Genomic DNA, 27,353 nt, shown 5'->3' on the forward strand with positions numbered 1-27,353 from the left:
TTCCGATTTAATGTCTACTAGGTCGTTTCTAATGCTTTTAATAATACTATTCTGGTTTATGATGATATTGCTCTGCTATACTATAGTTTCTTTAAGGCTTTTAATAAGTTGATAAAATTCGTCACAATTAATACCTCCTCCTTTACATTTAGGTAAGGTAGAGGCTCTTGCTGTAGGGAATGGGGGCAGTATATGCTGTATAGCTTATAGTCCGGTTTATGGTGTAGTTATCTGCTATTTAAACTATGCTAATCTTTGGGATTGTGTCCTTAGCGACTGCTAGGCCTCTTACACCTTCGCGCTTAGTTTCTTTATACGTCTTAGTGGAGCTGCTGGCGGTTTTAGAGATGGTGTTGCTAATACGCGTTTAGGGGTCGAAGCAGCTATTGGGGCTCTAGGGCTTTGTTTAATGGGCCGTAGGGGCCGCCTTATAGTGGGAACTAGCTAAACAAAAGACTAGGATTTGATTAAAAGAATGTCCGAGATAAATATCCTCCTCTTTAGATAACTTGCGTAGCTAGAAACTAGACTATATATACCTGCTAAGATGACGCCCCAGGCGCTAGCTTTAAGGACCCCCTGCCTTTATAAAATACAGCTAATGTAGCCTAAATTAGTGGCGTGACGAGCTCGTATTTACCTATCCTTTAAATCAGCTATAATCGGCTTATTTAAGCCGAACGCTAGGATTGGGTAAGGCGTATTCTATTAGGTAAGGCGCATATTTTTTAACTAAGGCGTTTAGCAGGAGGCTTGGAAGTAAGCCCTGTAGAAGCTTAACCTTTGCTGCCGATATATACGATTATGGCCGTCGGCTTCCTGTTTAACTTCTAACTCTATATTATATACGCTTTTAAGATGCCTTAAAGGCAGGCGTGCTGTATATGGGTCTCTTAGGAGGCATTGGAGCCTCTAAGGAGGTAGAAAGGGGTAGTAGGAACGATATGCGTGGGAGTTAAGTTTATTGGAGGTGGTGTATATAAGGAAGATTTGTCTATAGCCCTATAGAAGATTATTAGCTTTTCTAAACCAAATTTAAGCTTACCAAAATATATTGTTAGCTGTCTTTACCAACACTACAAAGTATCTGGTTTATTAGCCTTTACTTAGTTATTAGAGGATATAAAAAGCAGTAATTAGATAAGCGGTATACCGGTTATATGGCAGAAGTTATAGTAAGGATAGCTCTAGCAGCTGCATTAAATTTGGCGCCGTTGTTATTATCAAAATCTATGGCAATAAGAGTGGTAGGTAGGAGTAATATAAGGTTATTTGGTAGAGCTCCGTAGGATCTACAGAATTTGTAAAATTGCTTACTACTAAGCCGTATATAGAACGCCTCCTTACCGACGGTTACAAAACGTTAAATTTGATAAGGCTTTGCATACTGCGCCGAGCCTTCTATATAGGGCCTAGTTAATTACGAAAGAACGCTATAATATTAAGGTATAAGATACTAGGAGGTAACCCCTGCTTTAACCGCGTAAGTTATCTTTTTAGAAGTTGCTTACGCCTCTTAAATAAGGGTCTTACGCCTCTTAAATAAGGGTCTGGCTAGTGTGGGTCGGCCGCCCTCTTTGCTAGCGCGGGCGAAAAGTGCAAAGGGCTTCTAGTAGCGGCTCTTTTGTAAGCTGCTATTTGGCGCGGATAAGAAAGAGAAGTTAGAAAAGCGTTTTTGCTAGGATGGTATAAGACAGGAGGGTTGGGACGGTGGGCGCTAAGAAATTTAAGGGGTAAGGTAAATTATAAGCTAGAACCTAATAGAGTCTTAGAAGAGGAGTAAGATTTAGAACTAGGCACTAAAACGGGATCTATAGTGGGAACTAGAACGGGATCTATAGAGTAAAGCTAAGTAAGCACTAAACCCTTCGCTAGGCATACTTATTAGTATAGTTGCTATCCCCTAAGATGGACTGATAATTACAGATAGAAAGGTCTTAAAAATTAGCGGGTATGATTCCTTCTAAATTAGATGGCCTTTTTACCGACATACATATTCTACTACTAGTAAAAGAGTTTAATAAGATTGTAGCGGCTTTATCACTACCTTATATGTTCTCTCTGCTACTCTCTATAGCGGTACCCGTCCCCGCTTATTCTTTAAGTCTGTATAAACCTTCCCTGTATCTAGTTGGAAGGCAAGCCTATATAGTAGCTTAGACTATATTTTTGGATAGAACGTGGTATATAGGAATAACACTGACGCGTTAGTATTAAGAAACCTGCCAGTAATATTTAACAGAGCCCTAAATAGCTATCTTGGTAAGCGGGAAGATATCTTTATAACTATTGCTTATGCTTTAACTATAACTAGTTTTTTAGAAGCTTTTTGATTTTGAAACGGAAGCTAGTAAGCCGTGTAAGGCTTAGATTATGTTCACTATAGGCAACGGGCTAACTTACTTCTGTCTCTCGTGTTCTTCACCTTCTAACTTCTTAACTCGTCCTTTATATATATTAAGCTCTCCCTTAAACTAGAGATTATAATAGGAGCCATAGAGCCACCTTATTTGCTAATTGTTATTATATTAGTCAATGCTAGATATACATAAGGTAAGTGCCTTTGCCGTAGGGCGCCTTATCTAATTACGGTTTAGCATTTACTTAATTTTATAAAGCAAATACTGGGTTTTTGGTTTAGTAGGCTCGGCTAAAGCTAACCACTAGTTGATATAGTTGAGATTTGCTTTATATAAGTTATTTTTTAAAGGACGGAGCTCGCTAAGGTCTGTTAGAGTATGGCTATAGGTGAGGATTACTACTATTTCCAGGAAAACGCATCCTAAGGAGAAGATGTCGGCTAAATGACCGCTTTTTTTGTAACTAACTACCTCCGGGGCGTAGTATCTCAACGTATTACGTTTTCGGCTTTTACTGGTACTTGTAAGATCGGCTATAAAGTCTTTCGCCGCGCCGAAGTCCGTAAGCCATATGCCATCCCACGAGAGGAGAATGTTGGATGGTTTAATGTCTTTATAGCGGATCTTATTCTTATGAAGATACGCTATAGCTTTGGTTAAACAACTAAAACTAGCCCATATTTGCTTATCTTGATCTCCTACAATGCCCTAAAGTTCCTCTATATTAAGGTTGAGTTTAGTTAAAGTCTTTAAGAACCTAGGTTCTGGGGCAGACGACTGATTTTTTAAGCTATATACTTTTAGGAACTCTAGAATAATATGCAAATCACACCGCGCTATAGGCCATATTAGTAAACTAAGCTATAGCTGCTAAGTATACGTTCTGACAAGCCTAATAATATGGCGGTGTTTTAATTTTTTTAAGACATTGATTTCCTTTATGTCTCTAATTTGGATTTTGTACTAATGACGTATCTTCTTTAAAGCGACTTTAACGCCCTTGTAGGTGGCTTCCACGACTTCTCCATTCGCGCTATGGCCGAGCACTCGTCCTTTCTCTAGGGGGATAGTTTCGCCGCGCTAGAACTCTATATGGGAGCCTCTCCCAGACTAATCTTCCTGTATAGATAGTAATAACTTATCGGCCTTATATACATCTTCTATCTTTATAGAGTGCAAACCCTATAAAATCTCTTGTCCTTCTACGAGTTTATCTATCTTAGTAATAAGATCTAAGAGATTACGCAGAATTCTATCCAATTAGTGCGCTTCTTTATTGGCCTTTTAATAGGATCTTTATAACGCCTTATTATTATTTATTAAGTTATATATATACATCTCTAGTTTATATCAATGACCGAGGCTATCCTATAATTCTTTCTAAAGATTTTCAATTTTAGGATTAGATGCCTTCTATAACTACTAAGAAAGGTAAGGTTAGCTATTAATTTTACGGAAGAATATATCGCCTTAAAAAGATTTACGTACTGGCTATAATTACTAAGAAAGGTAAGGTTAGCTATTAATTTTATAGAAGAATATATCGCCTTAAAGGGATTTACGTACCCGCTATAACCACTAAAAAAGGTAAAGTTAACTATTAATTTTACGGAAGAATATATCACCTTAAAGGGATTTACTTACCACCTATAACTACTAAGAAAGGCAAGGTTAGCTATTAATTCTATAAAAGAATATATCGCCTTAAAGGGATTTACTTACATCCTATAACTACTAAGAAAGATAAGGTTAGCTATTAATTTTATAAAATAATACGTCGCCTTAAAGGGATTTACATACCCGCTATAACTACTAAAAAAGGTAAGGTTAGCTATTAATTTATGGAAGAATATATTAACTTAAAGGAATTTACGTACTTCCTATAACTACTAAAAAAGGTAAGGTTAGCTATTAATTTACGGAAGAATATATTAACTTAAAGGGATTTATATACTTCCTATAACTACTAAGAAAGATAAAGTTAGCTATTAATTTACAAAAGAATATGTTAACTTAAAGGGATTTATATACCTATTATAACTACTAAGAAAAGTAAGGTTAGCTATTAATTTATAAAAGAATATATTAACTTAAAGGGATTTATATACCGGCTATAACCGCTAAAAAAGGTAAAATTAGCTATTAATTTATAGGAGAATATATTAACTTAAAGGGATTTACTTACTTTTTATAACTACTAAGAAAGGTAAAGTTAGCTATTAATTTATGGGAGAATATATTAACTTAAAGGGATTTACTTACTTTTTATAACTATTAAGAAAGGTAAGGTTAGTTATTAATTTATAGAAGAATATATTAACTTAAAGGTATTTATATACTAGCTATAACTACTAAAAAAGATAAAGTTAGCTATTAATTTATAGGAGAATATATTAACTTAAAGGGATTTACTTACTTTCTATAATTACTAAAAAAGGTAAAGTTAGCTACTAATTTACGGAAGAATATATTAACTTAAAGGGATTAATATACTAGCTATAACTACTAAAAAAGGTAAAATTAGCTATTAATTTATAGGAGAATATATTAACTTAAAGGGATTTATTTACTTTTTATAACTACTAAGAAAAATAAGGTTAGCTATTAATTTATAAAAAAATATATTAACTTAAAGAAATTTATATACCTACTATAACTACTAAAAAAGGTAAGGTTAGCTATTAATTTATAAAGGAATACGTTAACTTAAAGGGATTTATATACTAGCTATAATAACCAAAAAAGGTAAAGTTAGCTATTAATTTATAAAAGAATATATTAACTTAAAGGGATTTATATACCCGCTATAACTACTAAAAAAAGTAAGGTTAGCTATTAATTTACAGAAAAATACATTAACTTAAAGGTATTTATATACTAGCTATAACTACTAAAAAAGGTAAAATTAGCTATTAATTTATAGGAGAATATATTAACTTAAAAGGATTTACTTACTTCCTATAACTACTAAGATAGGTAAGGTTAGCTATTAATTTATAGAAAAATATATTAACTTAAAGGCATTTATATACCGGCTATAACCGCTACAAAAGGTAAGGTTAGCTATTAATTTATAGAAGAATATATTAACTTAAAGGGATTTACTTACTTCCTATAACTACTAAGAAAGGTAAAGTTAGCTATTAATTTAATATAAGAACCCTTTATATCCTAGGAATTTACTTACTATATTTATTTTAGTAACTCTATAAAGTTAAATTTGGCTTATAGTTAAAATGCGTAAGGACTTTAAATAAGCACTTAACCTCTAATAATCTTTTAATCTAACCCTAGACTAGTTTTAGATTACTAAGTATAATAATTACTAACTTACCGTGCTATATTTAAGTTTAGATACTATATATAATAGACTCCATACTAATAAGAGAGTGTAAATAGGCGATAGTAATATAAGGTTAAGGGTAGATGGTTTAGCGGGGCTATATAGACCTACCCCTTAATTAAGTTATATGTGGTTTTAACTTAAGGGCCTTTAATACCTCGCCTACGCTAGTAGGGAGGGCGGCCGACCCGCTCTAGCTATACCCTTATTTAAGAGGCGTTTAATTTTTAAACGCGAATAAAGGGAGAGGTTAGTATTTAAACGCACTTTCGCTATAGGATGGTATATAGGGTGGATACTAAGAGTTTCTAATAGTGGGGTAAATGCTAGCTAGTACTAGATGGGATCTCCATAAGGGAACTTAGAGTAGAAAATTTATTTCGCGATCTATAAACATGTAGCGCACTCTCTATAAACTAGCTAGCTTAAGGAACTATAGTTAAGATCCGTTATAAGTAAGCGGGTGCGTTTGCTTATCTATTATAGTAAATAAAATAACGCAAATAGTACTAATATAAGGAAATTAATAGAGCTTGTATTAACTATCTGGTCCTAGTTTTAACTTAAATATAATAAACTAAATAATATTAGAATAAATGAATAAATCTATAGAATTTAACTATAAGGAATATAGGCCCTAATATAGGCCTATATCTACGGATACTAAAGTAGTTACTATAGAGACCGAATAAAGGGCATCTGCTTATATAAGTAGGAAAACACGTATAGATGTATATGGAGGACTCTTCTAGAACTATTATTAAAATGGTTTAGAAAGTATTGGTATTAAATATACTAAAATAACTGCTTCTGCTATAAAAGCTTATAACCTTTATTAAATGCTTTTGATTTTCATATTTGAGAATAAGTATATCTAACCTAGTTTAAAGACCTTGTTTAGTCTAGGTGGTCTTAGCAGGCGGAATTTACTAGCAGTAAGGACGTAGACCTAAGCTTAACCTTTATTTAACTATTTAATGTTCCGCCTTTTAATAAACTCTTCCTTATAGTTATATGGTATATATAGTATACGTTATTCTGCTTTATAAGCCTCGCTTAAGAGCCCTTAAAACCTCCGGCTATTTCTATTTATATTAGGACATTCCTAAGAAATAGTAGGATAGATAAGACTGAAACGTATTATATATAGGAAATAATTAAATTGCTTAACAGTAACTAAAACTACTTAGTAATTATTTAGAAACTATTAAAGTACTATAAAAGAAAGTTCTGTTCCTAAATCATTTAGGCCTAAGCCTATACGCTATATATTTGGGGGTAATCTCTACTTCTCTTTTGCTTTTAAAGATTCGCCGTTAATATCTTTTTTGCTACTTTTATTAATGGCGTTTCGTAGGGTTAATCTAAGTCCCTTTTATATTCCACTCCTATCTACTAAAGCTATAAGTGTTTTTCTGTCTTTTTTTTAAGCGCCTCTCTAAGCTCTTGGAACCTTATAATATTGTCGATTTAGGTTAAATTTAGCCTATTACCCTATCCTTATTCTTATTTCGGGTGTACTACTACCCCCATTTTAGTTATATACCCCCCCTCCCTTTCCTATTTTAGACATCTACCTTATATATAAATAGCTTCTCTTCTTTATAGTTGAATAGATAGAGTCCTTATTCTTTACTTACTTATTAGTACATAGACTACTAATTAATAAATATGCTTAATAAACTTGCTAAGGTTCTTTTTATAATAAGATTAAAGTTTATAGGACATTAGGTTAGTTATAGGCTCTTTAGTAGGCTTCTAGCATAAAACTGCCACTCTATTTATAATGTGAACCGAGCAATACCTTAAATTCTTATTTCTCTTCGTAGCTTTAATGCTTGTCAGCCTAGGCTTCTACTCTACCTAGTATTTAAGTATACTGTTTTCAATTACGCCTTCTAAAATTTAGTTTGGTCTTTTTAGGAATCTAATAGGCTGTTTATCTTCGCTTTTATAATCTAAGCTATTATTAGAAACATCCGTAAAGTAGGCTTTATTATTACCTGCTTGGCTATTAGTATAATTAAAAGATCTATAATTATCCGGCTATCCTACTAGGAGGTATTAAAGAAACGTGCTTAATACTAGCGACTATATTTATAGGGTTAGACGAGCCTATTATTAGGTAAGAAGATTAATAAGCTAAACTTAAAATATAGGGCTGGCCTTATTATGGCTTTCTATATAGTCTATTCCTAAAATATATATATCCTTATGCTCTTAGGTATTATAGGGATGCAAAATTTCTATTCTAGATATTTGGGTAGGTAAAGATAGTATTCCCACCTATTTAGAATTGGATGGCTGTGAGTAGTCCTTAACTAGAGAAAGTATAGCTAGTAAGAGCTTAGGGCCAGTATAAAAGAATTAAGAATTATAAGTGCTGTAGAGCAAAAAAAACTGCGCGATAGCGCCCTTTATACCCTTATAGGACTAACGCTAGAAGTATAGCTTTAATCTAAAAATATTAAATTACGTAAGCTGCTTTGCCGTAACACTAAGTTATATTAATAGTTATAGGATAATCTCTTTACCGCCTGTGGCTTCTAGGTATTTAGGGGGCTAATACCTCTACCGGCATCTAGTATTTAAGCCTTTTTTTATAATATTGAATAAATCCCCTATTTAATTCTAAGCGTAAAACTTGGCTTGGCCGGATTATTAACTTTAAATAATAATTAACTGTTAGGGCTACCCCTAAACACTAGTATATAGAAGCCCTTATCTAGTTTTAGATAGAGTGGGAACTATATTTCTAAACTTCTTCTTAGTTATATTAGAGGTAGCTAAATGCGCCGCAGCTTTATTTTCTAACTTCTTACTTATACTGCATGCCTTATAAACCATAATACAGCGCTTAGAAGGCGGCATTGCTTTTACCTACGTTATATAGATTTAGGCAGAAATATTAATCTTAGAGTAACTTATATAATCCTAGTTAATAAATTTATGTAAACTTCTTTAGCTGTTAAAGTATGCGGTGTTTATATAAGCTTTTTTATGTTAATACTAATAAGAGCTAGAGTATTGAGACTACTTATAATCTAATAAGTAATAATAGCTAAGTACTGCTTATAAAGCTAGAGACTGGTGCGTTAGTTCTTCTATACTAATATAATATATTTTAGTTAGGTATTTATATTTAGTAATAGCTTAGCTAATAATTACCCCTAGTAATGCCTCCTTTAATTTAAATAGCTACCGTTAGATTTAGTCTAGTAGCCTATACTTTTAGGTATAGACAGTATACTAAGTAAGGAGTAATTATAGCTAATGGATATTATGCGCCAGCTTTAGGGTAAAGGGGCCGCTGATATACTTTGCCTCGTTTAGGTAATATTAATATCCCTTTCTAAACTTAGTCTTAGCTTAGCTAAGCAGTAGAGGAAATATTATAAAGGTAGCATTTACCTTACCTCTAAATGTCCTTAGATTAAGCTAGCTTTTCCCTAAATACTAAGCCTTACTAAAATATAGTTCTTTTCTATACTTGTTAAATAAGTCCTATTATATATATGCCTTAGATAAACCTAAATTGGATTACTAATAATTTTTATAGGTCTGTAGGAAGAGCTTAGGAGATAATCTATATATACTACCCTAGCGTTATATATTTTACACCTTATAATTAAGGATAGAAAGAAGATAGTAATAAAGATAGTAATAAAGAGACGGTAGTTTTAAATAATAGTAATAAGCTACGGACTTCTGGCCACCCTATTAATAGATTACGCTAGAGTGACCTAGTAAAAGGGCGAATTAATACTACTAATATTAATAAACTAAGCTGGAGTAATAATAATAGATTATTAAGTAATGATGGAGAACTTAGGATTTGGCGTAATTTAATAGGCAAGACTCTATAAGTGTAATACTATACGGAAGAATAAGTAGAAATTTAATAAGAAATTGTAGAATGCCTATAGAACGCCTAGTGGTCTATCTACATTTTAAAACCCGCGCTTTTGTCTTTTTTAGCTTAACCTCTTCTAAGCTCTATATAATTTACAATAATCTCTTAAGTCTCTTAATATGGGCAGAAGATTTTATTTACCGTATTACCGATAAAGGATAACTAATATATAATAATAACTCTAAACTCTATAAGTTTCTTTCTAAGCTTAAATATTTATATCCTAAGTAAGTACTAGTTATATTTAAGGTTAGTAGGCTTATAGATTTATATATTAAAGAGTTAAAGAATAATATCTAGTATATACTCTTTAGCGCTTATTCTATCTATTATAATCTACTAAGTGGGATTATGTACCTCTACCGGTGTAGTGGGAAAGGGTTAAGAGGAAGTATAATAGGACTTCTACTTATTGCCAAATTCGTTAGGCTTCTTTTATAGGAATTTCTTTAGTTCTTTAAGCCTATAGGATCTATTATATAGGAACTTATTTAGCATACTAGGTTTATAAGGCTCTTTATATAGAAATAGCTTCTTCTTTATAGTGTTAAAGTTATTTTCATTTTTATATATCTACTATTGGTACTTTCTTAGTACCTACTTTATGCCTATACTTACTAAAATAGTTTTTTAATTACTACCCTTTTCCTTTAAAGAAGCTTTTTAAATTAGGGCTTGAAAAATATATCTACTAATCCCTTTTATAAGTGACTTAAAAATCGTCTTGCCCTCTATTAAGGGTTCCGATGCTATATAAATTTACTTTAACATTATGCCGGCGTTAGTAGGGAGGGTGCCGACCCGCTCTAGCTATACCCTTATCAAGGTGGCATTTCCTAAACATTAGTGCGGTCAAAGCTACGGTCTAGGACGTTTATAAAGAGGTTGATAAAATTTAGCAATATTGTACAGGTGGAAACCTTACGGCCGCAGCTAAGTATATAGCTTTGGTATAATTACTATATATAGCTAGTGGCAACCAAGCGAGATTGGATGCGTATACCGAATTTAAAATTCTAAAGCGCTCGCTAAAGGGGATGAAGCTAGTTGTGTAACTTACTATATTAAACCAAAAGTATAATTTAAACTTTTGGTTTACTTTGCGTATAAGGGCAGATTTAAGCAAGCTAAGGGGAGAAGCTCTAGGGGAACGAAGCTCTAGGGGAATAAAGCCCTAGGGGAACGAAGCCCTAGGGGAATAAAGCCTTAGGGGAATAAAGCCCTAGGGGAATAAAGCCTTAGGGGAATAAAGCCCTAGGGGAACGAAGCCCTAAAGGAATGAAGCCCTAGAGGAATAAAGCCCTAGGGGAACGAAGCCCTAGGGGAATAAACCCCTAGGGGAATAGAGCGCTAGGATTTATTTTTATCCTTAGCTTTTTGGTTTTTAATTAGCCCGCACTTCCCTAGTACTATATTTCTTTACCAGTATTATAAGAAACGACTTAGGAATATAATACTAATTAAACGGATATGGCTTAATAAGTCCCTATTCTTAACAAGTTCCTACTCTTAACAATTCCTCCTTAATATTCTATTGCATTTCCCTAGTGTTTTTATTGTTATTAAAATAAAATATAGCTTTTTTATTATGCTATCTAACTTTTATATCGCCTAGAGTGTTACCTTAGGCGTATAAAGCCTTACACTTTGCTGTATCTCCAATCTTTTATTCTTTTACTACTATTTACACTGTTTATAGTTCCTTTATAGTAATTATACTAGAAAATAAAGGTAGGAATAGGTAATTAAGATTAGTTTTTTTAGGATTAAGAGCCTCCTAAAAGCCCTAAACCTAAATACAATGCCTATTAAATTTGTCTTTACGTAAAGTTTATAAATAGATATAGTGAGAGCTATATTAAGCTTTTTAGTTATAATAATCTATATATAATTAATATATATCCCTATACACTGCAAAAATCTACGCTAATATTTACCTATCTAGTTCTAGGTATTCTATTAAACCTAGCGAGTTAAATGGCTTCTCCTTTATAAGGGATCCATCCGTATCCTTAAGTATATATTTTCTCTCTAGAATTGGTCCTAAGAGGAGATTAAGAAAGTAAGTTATCTATTAGCTATATTTACAGAGAAAACCACTACGTTCTTTATCTAAAATATTAATAAGCAATTTAAAATCATCTACTAGAAGTCTTTTAATACTATAGAAAGTTAGCCTAGTATAGATTCTACTAGTAGGAAAAAAGCTTACTCGCGGTTATAGATACTAAAATTATTATTAGTTAGGACTAAAGCAAGGATACTAGTGCCAAATTAAGCTGCTAGTATATGCCAGTTGCGTCCCTAACTAAGTCTATTTTTTAGGGTAGTTAGTTGTTTATTATACTTAACTATATACCTTATAAGTTTAGGATATACCTAGGATAGTATATTGTCTAGAGTGCGGGAAGTAGCCTAGCCGTAATAACCTAGTTCTAATATTCGCTTTTTATTCCGCTAATATCTAGTTTACCGGACTAGTTAAAGCTAGTAATTCTATTTTAGCTATATGCGAGCTTCTACTAATCTAATTAGGTGGAATCGCTTTATAATAAACGCTGTAGTAAGTAAGATATCTAATTAATTTAGAGACTTTATATTTGCGGATACTATATTACTAGAAAAAAGAATAACTATGCTTATACTCTCCTAAATGGTAAAATAGGAATTTTATAGCTATATAAAAGCGTTCTAGCTAGTAACTATAAAAAATAAGCAAGTAAGGAGCTAGAGCCTATTAGAATTGTCTAATAAGCTATAGTTAGTAAAGGTTTAATATATCTCTATTAACGGAAATTTGCAGTTATAAATAGGTAGAATCTCCTTTAGAGTTTATTTCTGTAGCCTCTTAACCTTATAGGAGTGTTAATTATTAACTTTTCGTTTACTCCGAAGCCGCTTTAATATCGTCCTTTTAGGCCTAGTAATCGCTGTGTTCAGTGTTTTAGTAGGCTTAGCTTACTATAGTTGCTTTTTGTTTATAGGCGATTATACTCCTTCTCTTTAGTATGTTTTACTTTACGGTTTAGAATTATATCTAATAAGAGAGACGTCTTTTGTACGTTCTTCTATTACGTTATCCTATCCATAAATATTATCCAATTCTGCCTTATCCTGCCCCTCTTTACGCGCCTATATTTAGTCGTCCTGCCTTATATATTAGAGATTATGGTTAATTAATTATTAAGGCTCTTTATAGTGTTGCTTATCTATCTAAAATAGCGACTGTTCTTTCTCTCCTTTCTAGTTATCCGTATAATTATAGGGTTAACTACTAGGACTTTACTATAATGTCTCCGCACTTTAGATTAATAAGTTTATAGCTATAAAGAGGAACTGGTTTTCTATATAGGACGAAGGGTATTAAAGAGAAGGCGCGGGAGACCTTTAGGGGGTTATGTTGACGCCTTAAGATGGCGTTGAATTACTATTATAAGAGGAAAACTGATTAGCGGTGCTTGCCTTAGTCTATTTAGCTAGCTTATTTATAGATAAAGGGGATAAGCTAGAAGCTAAAAGGAGCTTACTAGGATCGATAAAATTACTACTATAATTTTATAAATCTTCTTTAAATAAGTCTCTAGTGGCAATATAGTATATAGCTATAAAATTAATTGTAGCGGAAAGTATAAACGCCTAATTATAGATTAGCTAGGAATACTTTAAATTTATATCTAAGAGCCAGTTAAGCTTAAAGCAGACATTATATTAAAGGATCGTAAGTTCCTATAATAGCTATATTAGTTATAAAAATTAAACGCGAAGGGGAAGTAAAGAAGGTATACATTTTCTATCTCGGTACTAATAGTATCTATTAGTATGCCTTAAGTCGGTTTATTATAAGTAAGGGGATTATAGTTAAAAGGCGGACACTGCGCTTACGCGTATAAGCGGAAGGTAGTAGAATAAAGTTACCTATAGAGACTAATGTATGGGTCTTGGCTTAGATTAGCCTTATAGGGCAATATAAACCCACCTCCTATAATTATAGCGGCCGACTCTATAGCGGCCACTTTCTTTAGCTAAGGAAAGAGGCTTTAGTTAAATGGATAACACCCTATATAATGATTATACTATATAAAAGAGGCTATACGTATTAGACATTACGTAACCGTTATAGGAGCGCTACCTTATATCCTAGAAAGGACCCCTAGAATAGCTTCTAATACCCTATATTTCGGTTAAGGCCCTTCCTAGCTACTCTAACGCTAAAACTTATATTATTATATCTCTTTAAGCTGCACCGCCACTAGAATTATCGCTAGTTCTTGACCTATATATATATATATATATGCATATTCTATTATAGCCTACTATTTAGGGTATAGGCCGTTACGGAGCGCTAGCTAAATACTTTCTACTACTAATATACTTACTCTAGTTTAGAAGCCAACTATAAGAACTATATATCTATTACTTAATACTATACTCAACTAAGGGAATAAAGGAAAGTGATACGTTATTATTAGAAGAAAGTCGGAGTTTAGAGGCGCCTTGTGTTCGCGGGGCTATTCTAGCGTCGTACGCTTTTTAATCGGTAACGCACTAGCGGAGGCACGTAAGGGGAGGCTCGCAGTGTAGTTAGTTAGGAGGTATAGGTAGGAGAGGAAATCCTTAGGAGTATTCGCTTATTAAAATCGGCTTATTATTCGCTTAGGTATAAACGTCCTATCTTCTTTATAAAGTGGATTATAGCTTTAACCGCGTTAATGTCTAGGAAACGCCACCTTAATAAGGATGTGGCTAGAGCGGGTTAGTACCCTCCTTGCTAGCGCGGCCAAAGCTATAGTAGCGCTGCTTAATCTAAGTTTTGGTACTAATAAATTCCGCTACTTAGAGCGCGTAGGTTAAGCTACTAAGAATATTACCTATATTATAATGTAAGATATAGAGTTAGTAATAAGTGTATAACCTTTATAAAAGATACTAGAATTAAAGTGGCAAATAAGACGTCTATAGCATTTCTTTAATTCTAGTAGTTAGCGTAGCCACGGCCTTTTTATAGGGGAGATTTTGCTATTTTTATTATTTAGGGGAAAGTTGATAAAATATACTAACTATAGGATGCGCCAAAATGCTATATATAGGTATACGTTCCCCTTAAACCTCTATAAAATAGAGATATAAAGAAAATAATATGTATTATATATATATAAGGCTATTATAACCTAACTACTACTAATATATTACTACTCTACTATACTATATAAGCTTTAACCCTTTTTTAAATTGAAGAAATGATACGCCTCCTAATAAGTGCCTTAATATAACTATTACATCCCAAACAGCTATATAAGTTAGTCGATAGTTAGAAGAAAGCTAAAGAATATTCTACCTATTCTCCTTTACCTAATTATTTAATATAAATAGACTACGTAACTACTCTGAAGAATTTAGCGATATCTTAAGAGAGGTTATATCCACTACCCCCCTATCCGTTTTAAGGTATTGACCCGAAGTAGAGAATAAAAGGCTGTTAATAACTATACTAATCTTAAGCATCTGCAGCGCCGCTCCCGTAACGGCGTCCTAGAGCCTAATCGTCTCGTTATACAAGCCTAATGCCACCAGCTTGCCGTCTGGCGAGAAGGCTACTAATAAGACCTAGCTCGAATGGCCCTTAAGCGTCTATAGCGCCGCTCCCGTAACGGCGTCCTAGAGCCTAACTGTCTTGTTATATAAGCCTAACGCCACTAGCTTGCTGTCCGGCAAAAAGGCTACTAATAAAACCCGGCTTAAATAGCCCTTAAGCGTCTATAGCGCCGCTTCCGTAACGGCGTCCTAGAGCTTAACCGTCTTATCTAATAAGCCTAACACTACTAGCTTGCCGTCTGGCGAGAAGGCTACTAATAAAACCCCCCTTAAATGGCCCTTAAGTATCTATAGCGCCACTCCCGTAACGGTGTCCTAGAGCCTAACTATCTCATTATATAAGCCTAACGCTACCAGCTTACTATCTGGCGAGAAGGCTACTAACAAGATCCCCTATAAATGGCCCTTAAGCGTCTATAATGCCGCTCCCGTAATGGCGTCCTAGAGCCTAATTATTTAATTGCCTAAGCCTAACGCCACTAGCTTGCTATCTAGTGAGAAGGCTACTAACTTAATAAACCTTAAATGGCCCTCGTATATCTACAGCGCCGTTCCTATAGCGGCATCCCAGAGCCTAACCGTCTCGTTATATAAGCCTAACGCCACCAGCTTGCCGCCTAGCGAGAAGGCTACTAACGAGACCCTATCTAAATAGCCCTTATACGTCTATAGCGCCGCTTTTTAGAGCCTAACTATCCTATCTAATAAGCCTAATACCACTAGCTTGCCGTCCGGCGAGAAGGCTACTAACTTAATAAACCTTAAATGGCCCTTATATATCTACAGCGCCGTTTCTATAGCGGTATCCTAGAGCTTAACTATCTCGTCATATAAGCCTAACGCCACTAGCTTACCGCCTGGCGAGAAGGCTACTAACAAGACCCTATCTGAATGGCCCTTAAGTGTCTGTAGCGCCGCTCCCTAAAGCCTAACTGTCCTATTTAACAAGCCTAACGCCACTAGCTTGCCGTCTAGTAAGAAGGCTACTAATATAACCGCCTCTAAATGGCCCTTAAGTACCTATAGCGCCGCTCCCGTAACGGCGTTCTAGAGCTTAACCGTCTCGTTATATAAGCCTAACGCCACTAGCTTACCGTCCGGCGAGAAGGCTACTAACGAGACTATACTCGAATGGCCCTTGAGCGTCTATAGCGCCGCTCCTATAACGGCGTCCTAAAGCCTAACTATCTCGTTATGCAAGCCTAACGCTACTAGCTTGCCGTTTGGTAAAAAGGCTACTAATAAGACCTGGCTTAAATGGCCCTTAAGTATCTACAGCGCTGCTTCTGTGATAGTGTCCTAGAGCCTAACTGTCTTATCACCTGACGCCACTAGCTTGCCGTCTAGTAAGAAGGCTACTAATGTAACCAAACCTAAATGGCCCTCGAGCGTCTGTAGCGCCGCGCTTTAATTTACTTATACTCTTGGCTTTATTTAGATCTAAGTAGGGATATACTTTTCAAATCGTCTCTAAACAATACTCTTCTCCGGAGTAAAGATAAGGGCTAAGTAATATAGCTAGAGGGGTATCTATTTAATCACTAATCGATTATATAGAATGAATTGCTTTGTATTATAGACAAACGCGTATAGATTGGGACTTTTATTAGCCTAGGTATAAATTAGTAGGATTACCTAGTATACCCTAAAGAAGACTTACTAGAATTTGAGCCTCTAAGGATAATATCGTAAGAATCCCTTCTAATGTCTTTTCTATCTAGCTAAGGGCCTTAAACTAGTAAAGTAAATGCTCCCGTAGAAACCGATGTACTTAGTTATTATTATAGAGTTAAGTACTACTCCTTTAAAGATGCTAAACCTAGTATATATATACGTATTAAACTTTTAGAGGGAGATGTTACTAAACTTTACTACTGTTAATAGCAGTCGTAAGAGTGCCTAGAGCTCGTATGCTATAGATGTCTTACTTAAGGGTGGCTAATATAAGCTATAGCGACTGATAAGCTAGTTGGTTATGCGCCTTAATCTGCCTAAATAGAAAGATGTTTGAGCCCTTACCGGTATTAAAATAGTCCTTTATTAACTAATAGACTAGGTAAACTATTTGCTTATAAAGCGTTAAGAAAGAACTATAAGAGCTAACTAAATCTTGTAGATATTGTAAGTCGTTTAATACTTCTTTTAGAAGGCTAGTAATAATTCCCATTTTGTTTAAGCCTAAAGGATGGCAGGCGAGCGTAACTATATAAAGAATCTGTTTGTAAAGCCTAACCTCTACTAAGTCCCTTTTATATTTAACCTGCCCTATTATACGCTTATAAAGAGGCTCTAGTCCCGCTAGAAAAGTCCTAAGGATATCTTTAGTCCTACCTGCTAGTACTTTTTCTAATTCTTTATAAACCAAAGCCACCTATAGAAAGGTACCGTCTATATATTTGGTAAGATACTCCTTAATAGATGTCTGGAGCTTACTATTATACGTCTTTTAAACCGCTAGTTCGTCAACCTTAAAATTAATAAAAGATTTAACTGCTTTTAAGACGTGTAATAAGTTTAACTCTAGGCTTGTATTATGGCCAAGGTGGCTATAACAGAGATATTTAATGATTTTTATCTTATTCCGGCTAGTTACTACCTACTTAACATTATTTAACAACCTAGATTGGCTGAGTAATGTTAGAAAGATCTTAAGCGACTAGAAATCGTACTTATTAAGTATATTAACCAATAAGTAGACTCTCGGAAGACTTAGATCGTTTAATATCTCTAAAAGCATTATCTAAAGGCCGTGGAGTGCATTTAACCCCTTAAACAGGCGGCTGTTAGTTTCGTTATACCTCTTTTATAGATAACGGGTTAACGCCGGGTTTTGTTTAGCTAAAAGGTAGGTAAGGCCTTAGACGATTAAAACGGCGTTATTTAGTTCCCAGATCGTATTCTAGTAGAAGAAGTACAATAGTACGCCCGACCTAGGTATTAAGTCCAGTCGTTACTATATTTTGTCAATAAGAGCTATTATTATTATTGTCTTACCCTTACCTAGGCCGCCGTGTATCTATAAAATACTGCACTTATTATTGTTCTACTACTCCGTAAAGGCTCGATTGTTAAGGATCTATATATATAAACCTTTAAGTAAGGGGTTCTTACTAGTTAAGATTCTGTCCTTATCTTCCTATAGATTGGTTAAACGCTAGGTAGGTAAGCATTAACTATTATAATCGCTAGTTATAGCTACGTCACTATAGTAAGTCAGCTATAAAGCAATATAATAGAAGTCTGGTCAATTTTTTGTGAGATTTTAATTTCCTAACTAGCGTAGCACCCTAGCTAAGCTAATACTATTTCTAGCGAGAAGCGGGGTATTATACTAATAAAGAAACGCTAAACGCGTCTAAGGCAGTAAATTAAAACTACTTATAGATACTTAATAGTCTTAGGGCGTACTACGCAAGCTCTTCGGTAGTATTCTAGATGGTTTTGTACTTCTAGCTATTGAAATCGCTAAATTTGCAGATACTTCTGTGGTTTACGCTAGCGATACTAATAGCGATCTCGTTTACAATCCCTAGTCTTGCGGAGTCTTTATCTACAATCTGCTATATAAGGTTAGCACCGTGTTCTGCTTAATCCTTAGATAGTAAAAGTGACTTTATATACTATAAAGGACTTAAGATAATGGGGTTGTAAGATATATAAGCTTACTAAGTAACCGTTTAGTCTTACAAAAGGTCCGGATCCTAAGTGGAGCTATATACTTAATCCATTACTACGATATATTCGCGAACTCTGGTGAGTTTCTCTATAGTGCGGAGACAAACGAAGCGTTAGTCCCGCGCCCTAATTGGAGGACCTTTAGGACATTTGCTGTATAAGTAGCCTAATACGCAGCATTAGAACTACGGTGTGGTGTTCTAAGAAATATCGCAGCCTTAATACTGCTAAGTAATTCTCTATATTCGCTAGATCGTTTATATACAATAATTATGGCCTAATATCCCAATTAGATAAGTTAATAGCTAATAGTCCTACAAGTTTACTTAGGATACTGTTTGGATAAGCCTAAATTACTTAATAGTAGGTAAATTAATAGACGTAGAGGGACTGTAAGATAGGATAGATATAGCGTCTAGAGGTTAATAGATTAAATACGTACCTTCTTTACTAAAATACCGCCTAGGCTATAGGCGATAAGGATAATCGGTCTATGACGCTCTAATTGCGATTTACGCTCTTCTTTAATTCGGTCAAGAAGCATTACTACCTCGTCGGTAATATCGGTAACGGCCTTACTAAACGCAGTGCTTAAGTTATAGCCATAGGAGACGACCTAACTGTTTAGTCCAGAATTATTGAGTTTTAAAGGCACTAAATCGCGAAGCTAAAGGTTCTTGTTATCTCCGGTCTAAGTATTAAGGTAGTGCCCCCCTAAGCTATAGACTGCTACGATACTATAGTATAGTTAGATATACGTTCTCTAGTTTACAAACTATATAAGGGCACAGCTTGCTAATAAATATTATTTAATAAGAACTTACTCTATATTATTTATTGTAGCTATATTATCTTTTAGGAGAAAGAGGCTAAGCCGCTTAACCTTAGCTTCTAGGCCATCACTTAACTCCAGCTTCGATTCGCTACTAATCTTCTTTTTTAACCAAAATTTAATATAGCGAGATATTATCAAGATCCTGACGCCTTTTATGGTATATGAAATCTAATAGATATGTCGTTATATTTCTAGTGCGGAAAAGCAGCTTTAAGTAGCGACGCTGAGCTAGTAGTGTTAATAAACCCCTCCGCCCGGCATATAATAAGCCTGCGCGCTTTAACTATATTAATAAAACTTATAAGGAGATAGTTATATACTAAAACGTGTGGGCGAAATTCATTAAAGGACAAATCTATTATAATCCTCGTTGTGGTTATAATAAAGATCAGTAGGAGAGTAAATTGCGTAGTAAGGTAGCCTAATATCTAATAAGTTGCGCGCTGCTGCCTATTGCGCGATAACGGGAATTCTATTCGACTATTTGTTAGTAGGATCTTGCCAGCGCTAGTAGGGAGGGCGCCGACCTGCTTAGGCTACCCTCTTATCAAAGTGGCGTTTATTTCCTTAGTTAAGCATAGTATTAAGTAATAGATATATAGTTTTTATAGTTGGCTTCTGAACTAGAGCAAGCATATTAATAGTAGGAAGTATTTAGTTAGCGCTCTATAACGGCCTATACCCTAAATAGTATATAGCTATAATAGAATATATATATATATATATATATTAAGGTGGCGTTTCCTAAACATTAGTGCGGTTAAAGCGATAATCCAAGACGTTTACAGAGAGGTTGATAAAATTTGGCAGTATTATATAGTACTATATAGGTAGAAACCTCACGGCCGCAGCTAAGCATATAGCTTTAGTATAATTACTATATATAGCTAGTAGCAACCAAGCGAGATTGGATATACATACCGAATTTAAAATTCTAGAGCGCTTGCTAAAGGGGGTAAAGCTAGTCGTATAATTTACTGTATTAAACTAAAAGTATAATTTAAGCTTTTGGTTTACCCTGTGTATAAGGGCAGATCTAAGCGAGCTAAGGGGAGAAGCCCTAGGGGAACGAAGCTCTAGGGGAACGAAGCCCTAGGGGAATAAAGCCCTAGGGGAACGAAGCTCTAGGGGAACGAAGCCCTAGGGGAACGAAGCCCTAGGGGAATAAAGCCCTAGGGGAATAAAGCCCTAGGGGAATAATCCCCTAGGGGAATAGAGCGCTAGGATTTATTTTTGTCCTTAGCTTTTTAGCTTTTAATTAGCCCGTACTTTCCTAGCACTACGTTCCTTTACCAGCATTATAAGAAACGGCTTAGAAATATAATACTAATTAAACGGATATAGCTTGACGAGTCCCTACTTTTAACGAGTCCCTACTCTTAACAATTCCTTCTTAATATTCTATTGCATTTCCCTAGTGTTCTTATTGTTATTAAAATAAAATATAGCTCTTTTATTATGCTATTTGACTTTTATATTACCTAGAGTGTTGCCTTAGGCGTATAAAGCCTTATACTTTACCGTGTCTCTAATCTTTTATTCTTTTACTACTATCTATACTATTTATAGTTCCTTTATAGTGATTATACTAGAAAATAAAGGTAGGAATAGGTAATTAAGATTAGTTTTCTTAGGATTAAAAGCCTCCTAGAAGCCCTAAACCTAAATACAATGCCTATTAAATTTGTCTTTACGTAAAGTTTATAAATAGACATAGTGAGAGCTATATTAAGCTTTTTAGTTATAATAATCTATATATATAATTAATACACATCCCTATATACTGCAAAAATCTACGCTAATATTTACCTATTTAGTTTTAGGTATTCTATTAAACCTAGCGAGTTAAATAGCTCCTCCTTTACGAGGGATCTATCTATATCCTTAAGCATATATTTTCTCTCTAGAATTAGTCCTAAGAGGAGATTAAGAAAGTAAGTTATCTATTAGCTGCATTTATAGAGAAAACCACCACGTTCTTTATCTAAAATATTAATAAGCAATTTAAAATCATCCACTGGAAGTCTTTTAATACTATAGGAAGTTAGCCTAGTATAGATTATGCTAGTAGGAAGAAAGCTTACTTGCGGTTATAGATACTAAAATTACTATTAGTTAGGACTAAAGCAAGGATACTAGTACTAAATTAAGCTGCTAGTATATGCTAGTTGCGTCCCTAACTAAGTTTATTTTTTAGGGTAGTTAGTTATTTATTATACTTAACTATATACCTTATAAGTTTAGGATACGCTTAGGATAGTATATTATCTAGAGTATAGGAAGTAGCCTAGCCGCAATAACCTAGTTTTAATATTCGCTCTTTATTCCGCTAATGTCTAGTTTACTAGACTAGTTAAAGCTGGTAATTCTATTCTAGCTATATGCGAGCTTCTACTAATCTAATTAGGTGGAATCGCTTTATAATAAACGCTGTAGTAAGTAAGATATCTAATTAATCTAGAGACTCTATATTTGCGGATACTGTGTTACTAAAAAAAAGAATAACTGTGCTTATATTCTCCCGAATAGTAAGATAGGAATTCCATAGCTATATAAAAGTATCTTAGCTAATAACCATAAAGAATAAGCGAGTAAGGAGCTAGAGCCTATTAGAATTATCTAACGAGCTATAGTTAGTAAAGGTTTAATATATCTCTATTAACAGAAATTTGCAGTTATAAATAGGTGGAATCTCCTTTAGAGTTTATTTTTATAGCCTCTTAACCTTATAAGAGTATTAATTATTAACTTTTCGTTTACTCCAAAGCCGCTTTAATATCGTCCTTCTAGACCTGGTAATTGCTATATTTGGTGTTTTAGTAGGCTTAGCTCGCTATAGTTGCTTTTTATTTATAGGCGATTGTGCTCCTTCTCTCTAGTATATTTTGCTTTGCAGTTTAGGATCACATTTAATAAGAGAAACGTCTTTTATACGTTCTTCTATTACGTTATCCTATCTATAAATATTATCTAACTCTACCTTATCCTGCCCCTCTTTACATATCTATATTTAGTCGTCCCGCCTTATATATTAGAGATTATGGTTAATTAATTGTTAAGGCTCTTTATAGTGTTACTTGTCTACTTAAGATAGCGACTATTCTTTCTCTTCTTTTTAGTTATCCGTATAATTATAGGGTTAACTACTAGGACTTTACTATAATGTCTTTATACTTTAGATTAATGAGTTTATAGCTATAGAGGGGAACTAGTTTTCCGTATAGAATAAAGGGTGTTAAAGAGAAGGCGCGGGAGACTTTTGGGGGGTCGTGTTAACGCCTTAAAATGGCGTTAAATTACCGTTATAAGAGGAAAACTGATTAGCAGTACTTGCCTTAGTCTGTTTAGCTAGCTTATCTATAGGTAAAGGGGACAAGCTAGAAGCTAAAAGGAGCTTGCTAGGATTAATAAAATCACTATTATAATTCTATAAATCTTTTTTAAATAAGTCTCTAATAGTAATATAGTATATGGCTATAGAATTAATAGCTGTGGAAAGCATAAGCGCCTAATTATAGATTAGCTAGGAATACTTTAGATTTATATCTAAGAGCCAGTTAAGCTTAAAGCAGACATTATATTAAAGGATTGTAAGTTTCTATAATAGCTACATTAGTTATAAAAATTAAACGCGAAGGGGAAGTAAAGAAGGTATACATTTTCTATCTCGGTACTAATAGTATTAATTAGTATGCCTTAAGTCGGTTTATTATAAGTAAGGGGATTATAGTTTAAAGGCGGACACTGCGCTTATATATATAAGTAGAAGGTAGTAGAATAAAGTTACCTATAGAGACTAACGCATAGGTCTTGGCTTATTAACTACCCGAATATTTTAGGTAATAAAAGGCAGATTTAGCCTTATAGGGCAATAGCTTTATTAATAACTATAATTAATAACAATTGCTCTACTTTACTTTACTTTACGTACTTACCTACTTTACCTTACTTTATCTACCTCACTTTACTTTACTTACTTTTCTTCTCCCTACTATTTAAGCCTTTCTATAGATAGCTCTATAGCTCCTACCCCTGCGCTTATAAACTATACCAGCCTTATTGCCGTGCTTAATAATGGGATTTAGAAGGTTTTAAGCGGATTCCCCCCCCTAGAAGATCTTGAGGAAAATAGGTTATTAAAGGCAATAGCCGTTGTTAGGGAGGACCCGGATACGATTATTGGTAACAATTACCGTAAAAAAGCTAGGACGATCCTCATTAAGCTCTTGTTTATTTCCCTTAAAGTCTTCTTTTTATGCACTATTAGCACTACCCTAAATATGCTTAGTAAACTACGCTGAAACCTACGCGGCAAATGGGTATGCGCTATAACTATTAATATCTACGCCAATACTGTCTCTAATTGGTGGCGCACTATGGCCAAGCTAGAGGGCCTAGCTTAGGCGATTAAGCACTACGCCACTTAGCTCCCTGCACCGCTAGACTGGCCAAAGAGCCTAGACTAGGAGACGGAACGCTGCGACGATCTACCCTATAGGGTGATGCTGTAGGGAGGAATGTCTTTAATAATGCCCCTATACAACCTGCTAGATTTTTTAAAGGACAAATATATGGACGCACTAGTGTAGATTAACTGCCTATTTAATAAGTGCTCTCTACCCTTTATTGAGTTTGGACTAGCGGAATAGGGTATAAGGATGGAGTTTGGCCTAGGTATTGTAAAGGTGGTCGTAGAGTATAGCATATAGAGGGAGGTTACCTATATTTAGCCAGCGGAATAAAGCTAGTAGTATGTTTTATTATATTAATATAAGATAATATATCGGCCTACCTAGTGTTATACACTAGTTGCCAGTGTCTATAATGAGGAGGAAATACTTGTCCTTAAGATGCCGCCCTATCTCCACGTTTTCCGTTTTAACGTTGCTGTATATCTCGCCGCCTACCCGCACCGCGCCGTTCTCGCTATATACCCTAACCACTACGCCGCAGAGCTTCCGCCCCTACGGCAGGCCCTTTTAAAAAGAGGAAAACCGTCCCGTTCTAACCTTTTAGTCTCCGAGCATTATAGGGTCGGTGGACGGGAACTAGCGTACCAATTATTGGCGCTTTTGTAAGGGGGAGGGGTGTATAAGGAATAAGGGTTTAAGATAAGACTTACCTTGTCTTGGATTAGCTGCTAAAGCGCCATATTATCCCGCGCAATATTATTCGCGACTGGCGTCTTTTTGTCTATATTAGGACGTAGAAGCGAATCTTATTAACAGAGTCTTAATAGCCGCCGCTGTAGGTCTGTGGCCCCGAAGTGACTTAATTGGTTGGTAGTATTTTATATATAGTGGTGAACCCCAAAGCGACTACAACCCCGTAAAGATTAGAAGTTTTAGATATAGTTTTACTAGCAAGATAGGCACTTTTTAAGAAGTCCTAACGGAAAGGCAACTACTTATATAGCTGCCTATAGTAAACTTTTGCTCTACTAAGTAGGGCGACTTATATACTGGATAGGCGCGATACTAAAGGTATAATCGGGTCGGTTAGGTAAAGTAAAGTAGAGTAAAGTGTAGGAGAAGAAAAGTAGTAGCGTAGGGGGGAGGGGGGGTATGTGCCGTACTGTAGGGGATAGGAGAAGTGAAGTAAAGTGCGAGTATGTAAAGTAAAGTGAAGTAGAGTAAAAGTAAAGTAAGGTGGGGACCTATATTATTAATGAATTAGTAACGTCTGGCTTTAGCCTTATACGTTCCGGCTATAATAATAGGCCAAAAAGCTAGCTAGCGAAGGCCCTAAGGATTTAAAGATCCTTCTCTACTAGGTAGATCCTAAATTATTAAGCTTAGACTTTACCTTTTATAGTACTTAGGGTAAGGTATATTTTTGGCATTAGCTTACCTCACTTTAGTAGGAGGTAAGATAACTATAATACGCCGAAGATACCGTATATAGACGTTCCATATCTTATACCTACTAGAGAAAGTAAGATTAAGTAGTTATAGTCTGGCTGTCTCTACGTTACGGAACCGCTAGGAAGGGGTTCTATAATTAGCAGTTATATTTAAAAAGGCGCACATTTCCTACGGCATTTTAAAGCTTATATCCCTTATCGGAGTCTGCTATAAGTACTATATCTGTTATTAAATGTCGGACCGCGCCTTTGCGTCCCTTATACCCGCAAATGCCCTCGCTAGGCTAGCATTTAGCGACGTCTATAACGCCCTTACGTCTCGGCGCCAGAATAACTAGGTAGATGGCGCTTAAGCCGCCCTCTACCGTATACTTATCGAGCCTAAGCAGATATATAATAATAAGATAGTTTGCCTTTAACGCGAAATAGAACGTACTAAGTATAATACTAATAGCGAAGCGAGCAAAACCCTTACGGAGCCAGATACTAATACTAAGGAGTAGCTTTAAAAGCTTAGTATAGTCTAGGTCGGCTATTATTTACTAGGGCTGTAGTCTCCGCCAGCTATACCGGAGAGGGGATAGGCGGTGGGAAAGGGCTCTTTGGAAAATATGCCTATTGACCTACTTCTTTGCACTAGGTCTTTTATAAAATTATATAATATTAACCTCTAGAACCCCTATACGCGGTTTAACTTCTTTCCTAAAAGTAAGGGCCTTTATATTATGGGCTACTCTAGGTCTCCGTCGGTATAGCTAACAGTTAATAGCGACGTAGTTACACGGCGGCCGTATTACTTAAACTAGTATAGTATAAAGATACTGCTTAATAAGCTTAAATACCACTTCTAGTGGACGGAATTCGCTGCTAAAGACAACTTTAAGGAAGTGCGCAGACGCTATATAGCTCGCGCTCTTAGCGGGCCGGTAGCTGCTAATATTAATATTAAGATGCCGACCCTACTCCCTAATAAGAGAACGATGGGTAGGTGGATACTAGGAGATGTTCTAGGTGCGGGCAGTTACGGAAGAGTATTCTTCGCCTTAGATTAGTTAGCCAACGTAGCCGCCATTAAAGTGGTAGAGCGGACTTCCTAAAATTGTTATAGTATAGATAAAGAGATTGAGATACTTTTGGAAGTGACTAATCTTATATAGAAGTTAGACGATAGTGAGCGAATTCTGCGTATGGTAGAGGTGATCTACTTTAATAGTAAGGAGTTCTCCTCTAAAACGGCCTTTAATAATATTGTCATTATCCTAAAGCCGATAACGCCCTAGACCTTTAGCGACTTAGTAGGGACTTAGAGCAAGGGGTAAGCCTCTTATATTCTTAAAATCATAGTTTAAGAGAACGCAGCTAACGTATAAGCTTGATAGAGGGTATAAGGGCATAATAATAGAGGCGGCGACTGCATTCCGCGCCGCACTATTAGGTGTTAAAGTTATATATAACGGACGCTAGCTATACCGCGACCTAAAGCCGACTAATATCGGCCTTATTAGTAAGCCGCTTCGTTCCGTTTTACTAGACGTTGGCACATCTAGGTATATCTAGGTAGGTGGGTTATTACGGCCTAAGCTAGGCATAGTTAGTATAATTAGCTATCTCGCTCCTAAGCTTAAGCTAGAGGACTACAACTACTCTATTAACATTTAGTTTATAGGCATTATCTTATTTAAGCTAATGTATAACTACTACCTATAGAAGTTCTCTATTAACCTATAGCGTAATAGTAAGGATAATAAGAAGCTGCGCCCTTCCTTCTGGAA

At 35.1% G+C, this 27,353-nt stretch overlaps 2 protein-coding genes across 2 annotated transcripts; one reads left to right on the plus strand and one right to left on the minus strand.

Annotated features, from left to right (window-relative positions):
* Positions 1-2,771: 2,771 nt before the first annotated feature.
* Positions 2,772-3,002, minus strand: K441DRAFT_503255 (kinase-like protein; the record flags this gene model as incomplete). The annotated part of the gene is made up of 1 exon (XM_067642032.1): positions 2,772-3,002. A coding segment is annotated over one exon (231 nt), but the record flags the coding sequence as incomplete, so codon positions are not given.
* A 23,430-nt stretch (positions 3,003-26,432) lies between these two features.
* On the plus strand, positions 26,433-26,633 carry K441DRAFT_545755 (uncharacterized protein; the record flags this gene model as incomplete). The annotated part of the gene is made up of 1 exon (XM_067642828.1): positions 26,433-26,633. A coding segment is annotated over one exon (201 nt), but the record flags the coding sequence as incomplete, so codon positions are not given.
* Positions 26,634-27,353: the final 720 nt, after the last annotated feature.

Source organism: Cenococcum geophilum, assembly GCF_001692895.1.
Source record: "Cenococcum geophilum 1.58 unplaced genomic scaffold K441scaffold_8, whole genome shotgun sequence".
Lineage (NCBI taxonomy): Eukaryota > Fungi > Ascomycota > Dothideomycetes > Gloniales > Gloniaceae > Cenococcum > Cenococcum geophilum.